This window comes from Salmo trutta, chromosome 5 (genome assembly GCF_901001165.1).
Source record: "Salmo trutta chromosome 5, fSalTru1.1, whole genome shotgun sequence".
Lineage (NCBI taxonomy): Eukaryota > Metazoa > Chordata > Actinopteri > Salmoniformes > Salmonidae > Salmo > Salmo trutta.
Window position 1 is genome coordinate 41,322,569 of NC_042961.1, and position 16,724 is coordinate 41,339,292.

Here is a 16,724-nt window from a genome sequence, read left to right on the forward strand (position 1 = left end):
CACTGTTTCCAGACACTTCAAAAGTAGTGAGAGAAATGAGTGGGGGAGATAGGGAGGCGTCTGATTGAGTCTGGAGATGCTCACTGATCTGACTCTCCAGAGAGAACGAGAGAGAGGGAGCGAGAGGGAGTGGAGAGTAGAGAGAGAGAGGCATCCTTTGTTTGGAATAAAAGGCGTTGGTTCTTGTGCACAGGGCTCCCACTCCAACAATCCATTGTCACTGGGCTAGATGGCTAGCAGGATTAGCTTCCTGGTTGGTTTCTAAGGCAACATGGTGGACAAGTCAAAACCACTCCACTGTTTGGGCACCCGGGGGGGGGGGGGGGGGGGGGGATAGGGGGATAGGGGTAATGTGCATTTTTGTTTTGAAAAGGACTCCAAATCCTTCTCATTCCTAACCCAGGATATACACAGCCTGTAGTTTGTCCACTTAGGGTGCGGGGGGGGCATTCCTAAAAAAAAAAGAATGTCTGTAAAAACTCTTATGAGTCAAGCTCCGGCTCTCTTGGGGGGGGGGGGGGTTGGAGTAGTGGTTGGGGGTTTAGTTTAGAAGCGATCGTCTCGGAGTTGCGTAGGGGACTTGAAGGGCTTGAGTCCTAGAGTCTTCCTTGGTCGCGTCTTCTCTTTGGTGACATCCAGGGGCTTGACCCCGCACGCAGCAGCCCAGCCCAGGTCGATGAGCGGTGAGTCGGCCGGGTTCAGGGGTGCCACCCGGAATGTGGGCAGGGTCGGGGACCCGTTGGTGGAGCAGGGCGCTGAGCGGGAGGTAGGAAACGGCGCAGAGAAGGGGTCAAAGGGCAACGGTGTGTCGGGCGTGATGCCTGACGATGGGTAGGCCCTCAGGGAGAACGGGTCACAGTCCGGGGAGGGGAAGGGGTCACAGTTCGTGAAGGGGTTAGTTGGTGAAGGCTGGTACCCCAGCAGGTGGCAGTCTGACCGCCGGGGCCCCTGGACAACACCATACCCCCCGCCCCCGGCTGAGATGAAGCTCCACGGGTCAATGCGGGGTCGGATGGGGGAGGGGCGTGGGCGTGGGACGACGTTGACCTCCAGGCGACGTGTTTTCGGGCTCCAGAGGCGAGGGTCAGGGAACAGGGAGAAGGGGACTGCAGAGGGCTTGTCTTCTGACTCCAGACTGTCCTGGCAAAGGGGGAGGTCTAAAACTGAGAGAGAGAGAGATGACAGAGATAATAAATATGCATATACCGTTTCACTAAAATGCATCAAATAAGTGTGCAGACATTTTCTTCTTAGTCTAACATTGCAGACTGACAAAAGCCCCACTTTCAGTTTATTTATTTATTTTTATTTAACTAGGCAAGTCAGTTAACAACAAATTCTTATTTACAATGACGGCCTACCCCGGCCTAACCCGGGCGATGCTGGGCCAATTGTGCGCCAGCCCTATGGGACTCCCAAACACGGCCGGGTTGTGATACAGCCTGGAATCGAACCAGGATCTGTAGTGACGCCTCCAGCACTGAGATGCAGGGCCTTAGACCGCCGCGCCACTCGGGAGCCCCGCGGGTGGAGAGTAGATCCTAATGGGGCATTGAAGAAGCACTGAAGCGAGACGAGCTCGCGTGCAGACGATAGGGTTGAAAATGTGAGGCGGAAACACAAAGGTGTGGGTGTTCGATCTGAGACAGCTCTCTGGAGGTGCTAAGGAGTTCAGCTGACACGGAACCGCAATCAACAACTCCACGACGGAGAACCGACCAAACATCCCTTTTCAGTCAACAAAAACAAATCCTCTGTCGTTAGCTCTCCAATGCCGCCTCCCAAATGGCACCCTATTGCCTTTGGGTCCTGGTCAAAAGTAGTGCACTATATAGGGAATAGGGTGCCATTTGGAACTTACATATTTAAAAAAAAACACACACAAAAGCATAGAAACACAATCACTCAGGCATATTGAGTGGACCCATGAGATTGCAGTCAATTTGCTGCAGTCAGTTTTTTTTCTCTCCCCCAGTTCCAGTAATTTAATTTCTATGCTGCCAACAACTTTATAACAACCTGTGTGTTTTGTAAGTCAATATCAGAACAACAAAAAAATAAACATAACATATTCGGGCATACGGTAATAGCTTTGTTATTTGTTTTATGCACCTTTCACCTCCGCGTGCATGTCAGGAGTTGATGAGATGTTTGATTCTAGCTCTAAGATGAAAGTTATTAGCAGCACTACAAGCAGACGCAGGCTTGATGATCAGCTCAAGGCTGTTCCAAGACGGCATCCTTAGAGAGAACACTGTTGCGACTAGATATGAAGTTTGCATATCAAAACGGCACCGGAGGGCAACGCTTTAAAAACACCCCTTAGATTCGCTGTGAGAATCTATTACATTTACAGTGCTCCCGTTCCACCATCGGTAAATGACTGACTGGAAAAGTAACGGTCAGAGCTGAGCTGCGCTTACGTACATGTAAGCATATGGATAAGATGTTCGTTTTTGTCTGGGGGGTGGGGGGGGGAGTTTGTGTGTGTGTATGTATTTCTGTACTTGCATCAATGCGTTTGTATTTGTGCGTGTGTGTTTACCCTCACCTAGTTGAGAGGCGGAGAGCAGGCTTTGGCTGGACCTCCTCCTCCTGTCCGCGCCGTGGCCCCAGGCGTCAGAGACAGGCGCCCCGTTGGTGTGGTGGGGGGAAGGGGCCCACTCCGCTGGGCTAACCTGACCCAGGACCTGGCTCTGCTGCTGGGGACTCCGGGCATGCCTGTGGCAGACCCACTCCCCTGGGCTGGCCTGTTCCTGGGTCTGGTGATGGAGGCTCCGGGCAGCCTGGGGGCTCTGGGGTGTCTGGGGGGCCTGGGTGTGCCTGTGGCAGGCCCTTTCCCGGGGGTGAGGGGGAGGCGGCGTGAGGGGCAGGGGCTTCACCTCAGGGGCGTGCAGGGCACAGGGGAAGTCAAAGAGGGGCCGGGGTAGGGGCTCCAAGCTGGAGAAGGTTATAAGGTCATCCACCACAGGGGGGTCCGAGGAGGGGACTTTGGGGGCCGTGATGTTGACCTCCTGCAGGGAGTGGTGGTGGGGGTTAGTCCGGGGGGGCACCCTGGGTGGGATGTGGGGCACGTCCAGGTGTCGTCCCAGGGCCACGGAGGCCAGGAGAGAGCCTCCTCCCAGTAGGGCCCGGTGGGTGCTCCTCAGCAGGCCTCCCAGGGAGCGGTGCTCGGGCCTTGGGGAACCGGCCGGGGAACTCCCCTCCAGCCCCTCCTCGCTGCCCGAGTCCCCATGCGATAGAGAAGGCCTGGGGGGCTCCTTCACTGATGAGCCTGGGGAGATGGAGCGAGAGAGGGACGAGGGGGAGAGAGAGAGCGATGGAGGGAGATGGAGAGCAGAGAGAGAGATGGAGAGGAGAGAGAGAAATGGAGAGGAGAGAGAGAGATGGAGAGGAGAGGAGAGAGAGAGATGGAGAGGAGAGAGCGAGATGGAGAGGAGAGCGAGATGGAGAGGAGAGAGAGAGATGGAGAGGAGAGAGAGAGATGGAGAGGAGAGAGAGAGATGGAGAGGAGAGAGCGAGATGGAGAGGAGAGAGCGAGATGGAGAGGAGAGAGCGAGATGGAGAGAGAGAGCGAGATGGAGAGAGAGAGAGAGATGGAGAGGAGAGATGGAGATGGAGAGGAGAGAGAGAAATGGAGAGGAGAGAGAGGGATGGAGAGCGAGAGAGATGGAGAGCGAGAGGGATGGAGAGCGAGAGGGATGGAGAGCGAGAGGGATGGAGAGCGAGAGGGATGGAGAGCGAGAGGGATGGAGAGCGAGAGGGATGGAGAGCGAGAGGGATGGAGAGCGAGAGGGATGGAGAGCGAGAGGGATGGAGAGCGAGAGGGAAAGAGATGGTGGTAGCGAGAGGGAGAAAGCGAGCGAGGTAGGTCGGTGAGCTCATAAATACAGAATACTAATTTAGAATTTAATATCAGCTATGACCCACTTAGTTTGGCTAGAGGTGATGTGTTTGAATGTGAATATGGTAGTGGTGAAGAGCATACCGTTTTGGGCAGGCTGTGGCGTGGAGGGTCTGTACTCCTCAAAGTCATCCTTGGAGTCTCCGTTCTCATTGCTGTCCATATCCAGGAGCTTGGCTCTCATTGAAAGACTGGAACACACACACATACATACACAATGACTTCAAAACACACTAGTTCTGCTTTAGCTAATACGGTAAAAAAAAAAGTCCATATCTGGCCCTGTGTATGGAGGGGTGTGAGGGAGAGGGTTACTACCTGCTCTCCTGGGGGCTTAAGCGAAGGACTTTGGGGCTCTTGGGGCTCTTTGGGCTCTGGGGCCTCCAGTGAGGGCCCAGACGGTCCCCATTAGCCTGCTTGTTGTGTGGAGGGCCCTCCAGGGGCCACATAGAGCTCAGGCCAAACGCCCTGTTGTTCTCACTGGGGCTCACTGGAGAGGAGGAGGGATGGAGAGCGAGAGAGAGAAAGCATTCATAAAATAAAATGACCACTTACATAAACACACACAATACATTTCATTTCAAGACCACCTCTAATACAAGCACCGTGACATAAGCTGGTGACAGTGACACACAACAATCAAACAGAGTGGAACAACTGGGTCTTGTACAACACATTGCTTTCTCCAGCTGGGATACATGTGTGCCACCGTGCACCAGAACAGGTGATGTGCTCCGGGCTCAAACCAAGATTTCACATGTCACTGGAACAGTGTGGAACAGCGGAGGCAAGCACACGGGGTGAGAAAGGGGAGAGGGGAGCGACGAAGAATGGGAGGTACAAAGAGAGCAAAAACAGAAGTTAGACTCCACCTGGTGCTTGACACACTTACAGCAGCCTTTCTAATCCCCATGGGGCTAGCGACGCTAACTCTGTGTGAGCGTTACGCTAATGTTAAACAAACACCGCATGATTCTCAACAGCTCTCGCGGCGTCGTCACACAACAGCCATGCCCTCCCAAAGGGGGTTCCGACTCGGAGACGCAAAGTGCTATCAACTTCGTGTCAGGCACGACATCTCTGAAATCTCTACGGAGCGATACTGTGACAAGACGCTAAGACGCTAGCAAGACGCTAAAGCGCTAACACAATTCTACCCATATGGCCCCCAGGATTCAGTGAGTCATCGTCTGCTTTGACATTGCTAGCACAGATGTTTGCTAAATAAGGAAATACATTTTAATGACAGCCGCACTCTCAAGCCGTGACAATTACCATTAAGCAGACACGCTATTACCGAGCCATGAATCCAACCCACTTTTTAAATGCATAAATGAATCAAACAGATGTTTTTTGAAACTGCCAAACCAATAAAATCATTTATATAAATTAAATTGTGCTCTTAAACTCAACCGCAGTGGTTAGGCCTATTTTATTGGGAATTTTGGGAAAACCCCTTTCAGTCTGATGCAACACAGCACATTCCTGTAGACGTGTGTGATCTATGGGGAGACTTCCCCCCACTAAGGGGAAACAGTCATTCGCATTTGTCTTTAGCGCTGACTCCAGAACAGTGCTCTTACTCAAATGCAACGAAGTCTCACTCAGACCAATTCATTCTGGCTGGTATCTCATACAGTAAAAAGGCATTTTATGTGGAACAGGACATGCATGTAAAAATGCTGACATTCTAACACATGGAGGAAGGACTCCCCTATCTGGTAGAAAGAGGACACTGCAGACATAGAACTGAAGGCTAAAGCAAATACGCTGCTGATCCCTTATTAAAACAAAGTCAGATAATATTTGGACTGGGACAGCCATTGTCCCAGTCGAGAGAGAAGGAGAGGGGGAAAGTAAGGGCTGAGTGATGTGAGCAAGGATGAGGTGTGTGTAAACAGACAATGTCTAGTGTGCTAGTGTGTGAACTGAGAGGGTGTGTATGTGTGGTGGAGAGAGAGAGAGACCACGCTCACGTTGGATTGCTCGGAAGCGTGGGCCGAAGGAGGGAGAGGTGCCGGAGCCCAGATCGGGAGAGTTGCGTCTCTTCTCCAGCCCTGGAGACGCCTGCACTGTGATCTTATGGATGAAGTCTGGAAGAGACATACACCAGATGTGAGAACAGGCCACACACACAGAAACCATAAAAAAATTAAAAATAACAATCCTGGGTCCTGTTCAGTAGAGAGAAAACGTTTTGAAAACGGAGTAAACGGGGAGGTAGTACCGGATCTTGTGCAACAATAAGAACAGAGATTTATTTTACCGCTGTAAAGCCTTTTGGTATGGTGTGCCCAACTGAACTCGACTCAGAATCGAACAGGCAAGGAACTAACATGTGCTTGTCTTTAGCAAAATTGTTTTTCTAGGTTCTCCTTGAAAATAATTTATGTGGTGGAGTGGGTGTCTGAACTCCTTTCTCGTGTAATGCCATGAGAATACGGTAATTTGCGAGGCCACGCTAAACGAAAACACGAGACGCCTGAAGGATGTCTGTCCTAGCTTTGCGTAGCAGGATAATGTATCTTTGTGGGTGTGGAGGTGGAAATGCTGGGGGGGGGGGACGATAGAGCAAGAGAGAGAAAGGCCAGCCAGGGGTGACAGGAAGCCCAGAGGCGTGGTTGGGTTGGCTCCATGTCCCTCTCATCAACCCCCCCATCAAATCACTACCCTGCTGCTGGGAAAGACCACAGCCTCCAAAACACACCTCACACAGACATATGCACACACTCGTATGCATAAACAAGTGCGCGCACACTCAGTCTGAACATGCATACACGAGTTTACCCACACACAGACAGTACTCATGCACCAGGTAAGAGTCTGTGCGCATTTGGAAAGAGAGGGAGCGTGTCTGTATGAGAAACGCTGAGTGTGCCCGTATGACGGCAGGTGGCCTAGTGGTTAGAGGCGTCGGACTAGTAACCGGAAGGTTGCAAGATTGAATCCCCTCGCTGACGAGGTAAAAATCTGTCGTTCCGCCCCAGAACAAGGCAGTTAACCCACTGTTCCCCTGTAGGCCGTCATTGTAAATAAGAATTTGTTCTTAACTGACTTGCCTAGTTAAATAAAAAGGGGAAAAATCAAATAAAAATGACTCATGATGAGTGCGCAGCATGAGAGAGAGAGCGTGGGTTTGTTTCTATGGTGAGTTTCTTATCAGAAGACAATGGGAGTAGTCTACAGGAGAAAGTGACCCTATAGTAGCTTATGGCCTTACTAAAACGACACACTAGTTCTACCTACTATTTTAGAACGTACTGTTTAGTGAAAACCTATGCAGTTAGAATATCAACGGGTATTTGGACGTTGTAAGATATGATGGTACAGTACGTGATACTTCCGCACACTCGGTAGTGAAGTCGTGAATTGGTGTGAGGTGAGCTGAGGTGAACTAAGTACAGTGATAAGTATCGTAGCTGCCTTCCCGGCCAGGTCTCAATGGATTTCAAAATGGCGACTGATTGACTGATTTCCTACTCTGCCGATCTGGCTCACAGACTATCCAACCAACTGACCAATATTTCCTATTTCAAGACATCCCAAGCAAGTTACCCCCCCCCTCGTCCCCTCACCTTGGGGCATGCTGATCTTCTCTCCGTTCTTGCTGCCCTTGAGCTTGTGCTTCTTGAAGGTTCCCTTCCTCTTCTTGACGTTGGGCTTCTCCTGGTTGTTCATGTGCAGGATGAGGAGACTGAGCTCCCTCTCGAACACATCCTGCTCCCACTGGGCCAGCTGCTGCTCCCTCTGCCTCAGGAACTCCTCGTGGGACTTCTGCTCCACCGCCGCGCGCTTCAGCTCCTCCTCGCGACAACGCAGCTCCTGGAGACGGGGGAGATTTCTGTTGTAGTTACTGCTGTTATTACGGCGTTAGCGTTTATAACAAACACGTAAAACAATACAATGTGTTTATTAACACACACTCATACATAGTGCCTTCAGAAAGTTCCTACCCCTTGACTTATTCCACATTTTGTTGCGTTACAGCCTGAATTCAAAATGGATTAAATACGTTTTTTTCACCCATCTACACACAATACCCCATAATGACAAAGTGAAAACATGGTATTAGAAATGTTTGCAAATTTACTAAAAATTAAATACAGAAGTATCTGTATTCCCACCTGAGTAAATACTTTGTAGAAGCACCTTTGGCGGCCATTACAGCAGTGAGTTTTTTGAGGGAAAGTCGAAGAGCTTTGCACACCTGGATTGTACAAAATTCTTCAAACTCTGTGAAGTTGACTGTTAATCATTGCTAGACAGCCGTTTTCAAGTCTTGCCGTAGATTTTGAAGCTGATTTAAGTCAAAACTGTAACGAGGCCACTTAGGAACATTCAATGTTATCTTGGTAAGCAACTCCAATGTAGATTTGGCCTTCTGTTTTAGGTTACTGTCCTGCTTAAAAGGTGAATTCGTCTCCCAGTGTCTGTTGGAAAGCAGACAACCAGGTTTTCCTATAAGATTTTGCCTTTGCTTATAGCTTTATTTTGTTTATTTTTATCCCCGAAAAACTCCCTCATTCTTGCCGATGACAGGCATACCCATAACATGATGCAGCCACCAACATGCTTGAATATATGAAGAGTTGTACTCAGTGATGTGTTAGATTTGCATAACCCAAACATAACGCTTTGTATTCAGGACAAAAAGTTAATTTCTTTTTTACAGTATTACTTAAGTGCCTTGTTGCGAACAGGATGCACATTTTGGAATATTTGTATTCTGTACAGGCTTCTTATTTTCAATCTGTCATGAAGGTTAGTATTGTGGAGTAACTACAATGTTGTTGCCTCATGGTGAAATCCCTGAGCAGTTTCCTCCCTCTCCAGCAACTGAGCTAGGAAGGAGGACACCTGTATCTTTGTCGTGACTGGGTGTATTGATAGACCATCTAAAGCCTAATTAATAACTTCACCATGCTCAAAAAGGGATATTCAATGTATTTTTTCTTTTTTTACCCACCTACCAAATCGGTGCCCTTCTTTGTGAGGCATTGAAAAACCTCCCTGGTCTTTGTGGTTGAACCTTACAGATAATGTGTGGGCTAGAGAGTTACGGTAGTCATTCAAAAATCATGCTAACCACTATTATTGAACACAGAATGAGTCCATGCAACTTATGGGATTTCTTAAGCACATATTTACTCCTGAACTTATTTAGCCTTGCAATAACAACGGGGTTGAATACTTATTGACTCAAGACGTTTGAGTTTTACATTTTTTATTCAACTTTGACATTATGGGGTATTGTGTGTAGATCAGTGACACAAAATCTCAATTGAATCCATTTTAAATTCAGGCTGTAACAAAGTGTGGGAAAAGTAAAGGGGTGCTCCATTTACGCGCATCTATAACAAGCACACTCACACTTCTCCATTTCTATTTCAAAAAACGCATACACAATAACCATACAGTCAGTCTCCCGGCGTCTCTCTAAAAGACACCCGTTTCCCCTCACCTTCTCCTTGGCCCTGAGCTCATCAAACATGTCCTGGATCTCCAGTTTCCAGTCCTCCTGTAGGGAATGAAAGGAGTCCTGAGGCATCTCCTCCACCACCTGCCTCTCCAAAGCCGTCAGCTGAACCAAGATGGAGGCAAAGTTGGGCCGGCGGTGTGGGTCCTGATCCCAGCACTCTGTGAAGGCAGACACATTGAGTTAAGACAAATTATAATAACATGCATATTACAGTTACTCCACTACCAAAGCATACATAACCCTGCAAGTTCAGGACATGACACAATTCATGCACAAACAAATCTACAACTTAAAGCGCATTATGGCATAATTTGGCTAGGCGTTGTCACGGCCGTTTACACGACTGATGACCAAATTATTTCTTGAGTGCCTTTCACAAATCTAACTATCACCAACACAGCAAACCAACAACAACCTCAAACTAACAACATCCTTGAACAGCAGCCTCAATGTATTGCACAACCTAACCAGTAGCTCGGAATGTTTTTCCTGTGCGTGACCAAATCGAACATTTTACGCAACATTATTTTTTAAATTCAGCCTCCAGGTTTGAGGAAATGGAGACAGAGAGAGAATTATGGTTACACCAAATTGAAAACACAAAAGGGACTCTTACCTGCCATGAGCATGGCAAAGGGTTCTGGGCAGGTGGAGGGGATGGGGAGGGTGAGTTTGTTAACGGCCACTCCGTAGGCCACAGCCAAACCATCTATGCCCCTGTAGGGAACCTCTCCCGTCAGCAACTCCCACAGAAGAACACCATAGCTGGGGAGGAGAGAGGGGGAGAGGAGCCATCAATGGAAGGTTAGGGAAGATTCTCTAACCAGTCCCTGGTCCTTCTGGTATTAATCACGTCGGATTCAATTAGTCAAACAATCATGAAGCCATTGATTGACAAGCTGAATCAGGTGTGCCAGTGTTGGAAACAAATATGTGGAATGGCTGGGGAGCCCCAAGAACTAGTTTGATGCTATACATACAGTACATTCATGATACATACATAAAACACACATACAGTGCATGCAAATGATATCAACAGCTGAAGTGGAGGGATGGCAACTATGCTATACATTATTATTATAATAATAATTTATGTATTTATTATATGCAATAATGACAGTCATGGAAGTGGATTATGCTTCTCTGAAACATGCATTAAGACAAAAATAGGGAATAAAGCAATACCTATTGCTTACTACAACAAAGACATATATATATATATATATGATACAAACACAGGACTGTGCCGATCCTCAAAGAGTGGCAAAGTACTTGAAAGTGTGGGAGATCCAAGGTCAGAGACCTGGCCAGGATAATAACCTCTCCCTCAACATGATCAAGACAAAGGAGATGATTGTGGACTACAGGAAAAGGAGGACCGAGCACGCCCCCTTTCTTATCGACGGGGCTGTAGTGGAGCAGGTTGAGAGCTTTAAGTTTGTTGGTGTCCACATCAACGAACTATCATGGTCCTAACACACCAAGATATTCGTGAAGAGGGCACGACAACACCTATTTCCCCCTCAGGAGACTGAAAATATTTGGCTTGGGTCCTCAGATCCTCAAAAAGTTCTACAGCTGCACCATCGAGAGCATCCTGACTGGTTGCATCACCGCCTGGTATAGCAACTGCTCGGCCTCCGACCGCAAGACACTACAGAGGGTAGTGCGTACGGCCCAGTACATCACTGGGGCCAAGCTTTCTGCCATCCAGGACCTCTATACCAGGCGGTGTCAAAGGAAGACCCTAAAAAGCCACCCTAGTCATAGACTGTTCTCTCTGCTACCGCATGGCAAGCGGTACCAGAGCGCCAAGCCTAGGTCCAAAAAGGCTTCTTAACAGCTTCTAACCCCAAGCCATAACACTCCTGAACAGCTAATCAAATGGCTACTCGGACCATTTGTATTGTCCCTCCCCCCCCATTTTTATGCTGCTGTTTCTCTATTTATTATCTATGCATTGTCACTTTACCTCTACCTACATGTACATATTACCTCAATTACCTGGACTAACCAGTGCCCCGCACGTTGACTCTGAACCGGTACCCCCTGTATATAACCTCGCTATTATTTTATTGTTGCTCTTTAATTATTTGTTACTTTATTTTCTTTTTTTACAATTTGTTTTACGTCAGTTTATTCTAGTAAATAGTTTAACATTTATTTTTCTTAAATCTGTATTGTTGGTTAAGGGCTTGTAGGTAAGAACTTCACTGTAAGGTCGATCTTTTATTCGGCGCATGTGACATAAAATTTGATTTGATTACATTTCACAGTTCCACACACACTCGCTTCTGAAAGCGCTGTAGGCTGTCTTGTATGTGGGGAGTGTAGCCTGCAGCGTTTTAATATAGTCCTTTAATTACTCTGCTGCTCTGTTTTTGCCAGCATCGGAAATCTACAGCTTTATGAAGAAGTGAAGGGCTACAGCATGTCCAGATCGCACCCTATTTCCTAAATAGTGCACTATAAAAAGGACATAGGGAGCCATTTTGGGACACAGCTAACGGAGATGGATAAAGGAGAACAGAAGAGGTCAATATTGGCCCTCATTTTCATACCAGGTTCATAACACCCTCTCATTAACATATGCAAAGGAAAACAGAAAAGGCTAGTTTGGGAATAGTGAAGTGTCTCAGGAGAGCATGTGAAAGAGATGTGTGTGTTGGGTGCACAGTGTGCTATTTTGGATACACATCCTGTGTGTGGTCACACACACACACGATAGTGCATGAGCACTAATACACCCCACCCACACACACACACACACACACACACACACACACACACACACACCCTTCACAGATAAACGGTTGTGGTCAGGTCTGCTGTGTGGCCTACCTCCCTCTCTCTCTAGCTCCATGCAGGGGGACAATAGGACAGTGTGCCTGACATGTCTCACACAAAGCACAGAGCAGGCTTTGAAGTGCTGCTGCTATCACATGGCTGTACCCCTCCTGCAACCCATCCCTATTATATCACTGTCAGAGAAGGCGGAAGGGGGGACAAGTTCCCAAATACCTGGCTCATAAATAGTCTCGTCATACATCTTTATTTTTAATTCCATTATTATTTTAGCAGGGATGCTGGCCTCTCTCAGCAGGAAAGTTGGCATCTCTCATCATCATGTACTGCATTGCTCCATCCCCCCCACACACACACGCAAACACACACCTACAAGCCCCCTTACCTCCAGACGTCGCTGCCCTTGGAGAAGGTGGAGGACTTGATGACCTCCGGCGCCATCCAGGCGTAAGTGCCCGCTGTGCTCATCTTGGTGGTGTTGTGCCACTCCCGTGCCAGGCCAAAGTCTGTGATCTTCAGGGTTATCCCTTCCATACAATCATTCTCCATAGGCTGGGCCAGGAGGACTGGAGAGAGAGAGAGAGAGAGAGAGAGCGAGAGAGCGAGAGAGCGAAAGAGCGAGAGAGCGAGAGGAAAGAGAGCAAGAGACGCTTTGATTGAGACGTCTTCCTTTAAAAACGTTTACATTTTAGAGAGGTAGCAGATGTTCTGAGCCAGTGCAACTTACAGTTAGCGCGTTCGACTTAAGGTTCCAAGGTACGACAACCACAGGTGGCAGTCATAGTAAAGTAAACCCTTTCGGTAATAAAGCAACTGTCAGCAGAATCAGTGCTACTAGGAAAAGACAAGCAAAACCTAAATAATATTTACACTCATCCCGACCGTATAAAGCAAGGTGGGTGTGAAGGAAGGAAGAAATAAAAAGATTTCTTCAACACTCTTATTAAACTATTAAATGCATGAAGTAATTATAATGCAATTAAATGCATCATTGCAAAAGGGGATTTAGCACTTTTCATAACTAAGTATTAAGCCACTTCGTGACACACACACACACACACACACACGCACGTCTTTCACATCCTCTTCCCTTTATTCTTTTAGATCAGCGAGATCAGACTTAGAAGAAAGAAGAAACGGACAGTGATAAGACCTTCTGTATCGATACATTAACATCCCCTCTCTATAACCTCCAGACTGATAAGACCTTCTGTATCTATACATTAACATCCCCTCTCTATAACCTCCAGATGAGACAATGGGCACATATGATCATTGATATCTAGAATGATACGCTCTGGAATAGAACTGAGCTAATGGAATACAGAGGCACATTCATTTTATTTCCTGATATTCATCTTCTCTGCCCGTTGTACCTGCACGTCTTCATGTGATGGTTAGCTATGCTATGCACGGTCAACACATGCTAGGCACAATCAACCTGCATTGAGAGGCCTTCATTAGCCTATTCCGCCTCAGCACGCAAACCTGAGGTCAGGCATCCTCCCTCCTCTCGCGTGTGAGGTGAAAAGAGGCTGACGCTCTGGAAATGCGCCTTAGAATGACACGCATGTGTTAGGATGGGTCTATGCCCTCCCCTTTGGCAGCCCAAATGGGTAACCTCAGGGTGAGAGACGGGCAGCCAACGTCCAGCGAGAAAGACAGAGAGTTGGAATTATGTAATCATTTTTTTTTATAGGGAAGTAAGCCTTCTGCTATTTCCAGACACTTTCTGTTTTTTTCAGTGTATAAGTGCATGTTTTCTTTCTGTCTGTCATCTCTTGCCTTCTCCCTCTGTCTCGGGCCTCTCTCTCACACACACACACACACACACACACACACACACACACACACACACACACGCTATAGTCTCTGGCTCCCTCCCTCTGCACACATCCTGTGCTCTGCCTGGTTTGACGTCACAAAGGAATGCATCACAAGAGTGTGGGGGGGGGGGGGGGGGGGGGGGTATTGTGAAAAGGCTCAGCTCTCACAATGAACCTCTGGCACCATCACTTCACACTGTGCTAGCTCTGCCACACACGCACACAGATTTCGACAACTAGAAAGACAGAGAGAGAACAGTGGACACATGTTCACACATGGGAACACACCCACAGTGTCAATTAAACATACGTACTGTACACACAGAGATACCATAGGAACACACCCACAGTGTCAATTAAACATACGTACTGTACACACAGAGATACCATAGGAACACACCCACAGTGTCAATTAAACATACGTACTGTACACACAGAGATACCATAGGAACACACCCACAGTGTCAATTAAACATACGTACTGTACACACAGAGATACCATAGGCGTATCTAAAAGCACAGACACAGTTATGGGAGCTGTGTTCAATGTGAACAGATGCGCCACAGATCCATGGCATGAAATTGTGGGATGAGAACCAGACAAATGCCCTCCATCCCTTTGCCTCTCTGTATTGTCTTTCTGAGAATCAACCGTTTTTGTCATTTATGTGCGTCAGAAATTTTCCATGGACTTCCTGTTCTTCATAGGATTTCCACTAAACTACTATTCTAAGACAATGGGTTTATCAGGCAACTAAATTAAAAACAAACCAAACTGGATGGATCGACTTTTCATTGGCAAGTCCTCCTTGTAGCAGAAATGTAAACAACAATAAAACAAGTCTCCATTCATTCCATCCTCTTGTTGTTTTCCTTTAGTATACAGCCCCTAGAGGGGATAAATATTTACCACACTAATCTATTGTACTCTCTTCAATGAAACTTAACTAGTTGTCAGTCAACTAGTGTTGAGCACATTTCAAAACAAGCTTGCGTCCCAAACAGCAACCTATTTCTTACATAATGTACTACTTTTGACCAGAGCCCAATGGGCCATGGTCATAGGTATAGGCAATAGGGTGCCATTTGGGACACAGACAAGCTCTGGGAAATAACCTCCATATCCTCTCGGTCTGCTGTCGTGACCTAATCTCCAGGAAGTGAGCACCAATTGGACCAAAGGGCTCTGGCCCTTCCTCGAAACAGAGGATCCATTTCACCGTCGTGCTTTATGAGGCAGATTAAGCCGAATCCTATTTTTAGAAACAGGGGTTAACAGGGGTCATTTGGCTTCTGGCAACTGATTGAGAAGGCAGGAGAGGAATGTGGGATATAAGGGTGAGTGAATCAAAAATCGGTCGCTCCGATGAGAGAGGGTTGGTTGTTATCGACAATAAACTGACCGAGTCGAGTGTCTGCCAGGGTCGTGACCTGTGGCGGCTTGAATAACTTGCAGTAACTAAAAAGAAAAATTGTCGAGACGTACAGACACACACAGCGTTTTAGCAGCATCAGCACGCTCAATATTCTTCCTCCATTTCCTGTGTTGAGGCAGAGTACATCCTCAATTAAGACACCCTTTGGCCCCTCCAAAAGGAATATCACTGGCTGCTGGAACCACAAACAGTGAACTGGTCTAGTATGTAACCATTGTAAAGCTCCGCCTTATCTCAGCTCACTGGTCACCATAACAACACCCACCCATAGCACGCGCTCCAGCAGGTATATCTCACTGGTCATCCCCAAAGCCAACACCTCATTTGGCCGCCTTTCCTTCCAGTTCTCTGCTGCCAGTGACTGGAACGAATTGCAAAAAAATAATATATATATATTTTTTACAGAAATAAAATAAAAAGTCTCCAGCTTCAGCGATTTTTATTTATGTCTCCCTCACTAACTGTGAACGTCAGCTATCTGAGCAGCTAACTGATCGCTGCAGCAATACATATTTACTTTTTCTGCTCTTTTGCACAGCAGTATCTCTACTTCCACATCTGCTCATTTATCACTCGTGTTAATCTGCTAAATTGTAATTACTTCACTATTACGGCCTATTTATTGCCCGTCTCCTCACGCCATTTCCACACACTGTATATAGACTTTCTTTTTTTCCCCAATCGTGTTATTAACGGTACGCTTGTTTATTCCATGTGTAACTCTGTGTTGTTGTTTGTGTCACACTGTTTTGCTTGATCTTGGCCAGGTCGCAGTTGTAAATGAGAACTTGTTCTCAACTAACCTACCTGGTTAAATAAAAAAACAAATTAAAAAAATGGACATCCACGGCAACACACATCTCAGGTTTCACTAAACCGATGTACCAGACGAGAAGTCTATAACGCCTTGCACACACCTGCGCTCATAACTAACGTTACCATAACCGTTATGTAGAAGATAGGCCCACTAGGCCTATGTAAGGTTATAGTAACAGTTAACTGGTCACTCATTTGGAATAAGGTGAACAAGGGCATATGGCACTAGACCCAGAGTTGGTCCCTGTCAGCCTGCCCAGCCCCAGACAACCTCCTGACACAGACAGTGCGACCAAACAAAGACGCCTGCGACACGGCAGCAACATCCCCATGGCAACGGGACTCTGTTTGGTATTGTTTGTTGTTCAGAGAGAGAGAGAGAGAGAGAACGCGAGTAGGTAGTCAATCTACAACAGTATATCTATACGGAAAGGAAGCGCAACTGCTCGATTGCATAT

The 16,724-nt window shown here is 47.3% G+C and overlaps 1 protein-coding gene across 1 annotated transcript in view; it reads right to left on the reverse strand.

Annotated features, from left to right (window-relative positions):
* Positions 1 to 357: 357 nt before the first annotated feature.
* LOC115194154 (mitogen-activated protein kinase kinase kinase 11) overlaps positions 358 to 16,724 on the reverse strand; it is a 29,197-nt gene continuing 12,830 nt past the window's right edge. Inside the window, exons 2-10 of the mRNA XM_029753604.1 lie at positions 12,574 to 12,754; positions 10,000 to 10,148; positions 9,366 to 9,541; positions 7,480 to 7,726; positions 5,881 to 5,997; positions 4,223 to 4,394; positions 3,989 to 4,095; positions 2,552 to 3,274; positions 358 to 1,163 (exon numbers count right to left, since the gene is read on the reverse strand). Of these exons, the coding sequence (XP_029609464.1) occupies positions 547 to 1,163; positions 2,552 to 3,274; positions 3,989 to 4,095; positions 4,223 to 4,394; positions 5,881 to 5,997; positions 7,480 to 7,726; positions 9,366 to 9,541; positions 10,000 to 10,148; positions 12,574 to 12,754 (2,489 nt within the window). The 3' untranslated portion in view covers positions 358 to 546. The remainder of the gene's footprint in view (positions 1,164 to 2,551; positions 3,275 to 3,988; positions 4,096 to 4,222; positions 4,395 to 5,880; positions 5,998 to 7,479; positions 7,727 to 9,365; positions 9,542 to 9,999; positions 10,149 to 12,573; positions 12,755 to 16,724) is intronic.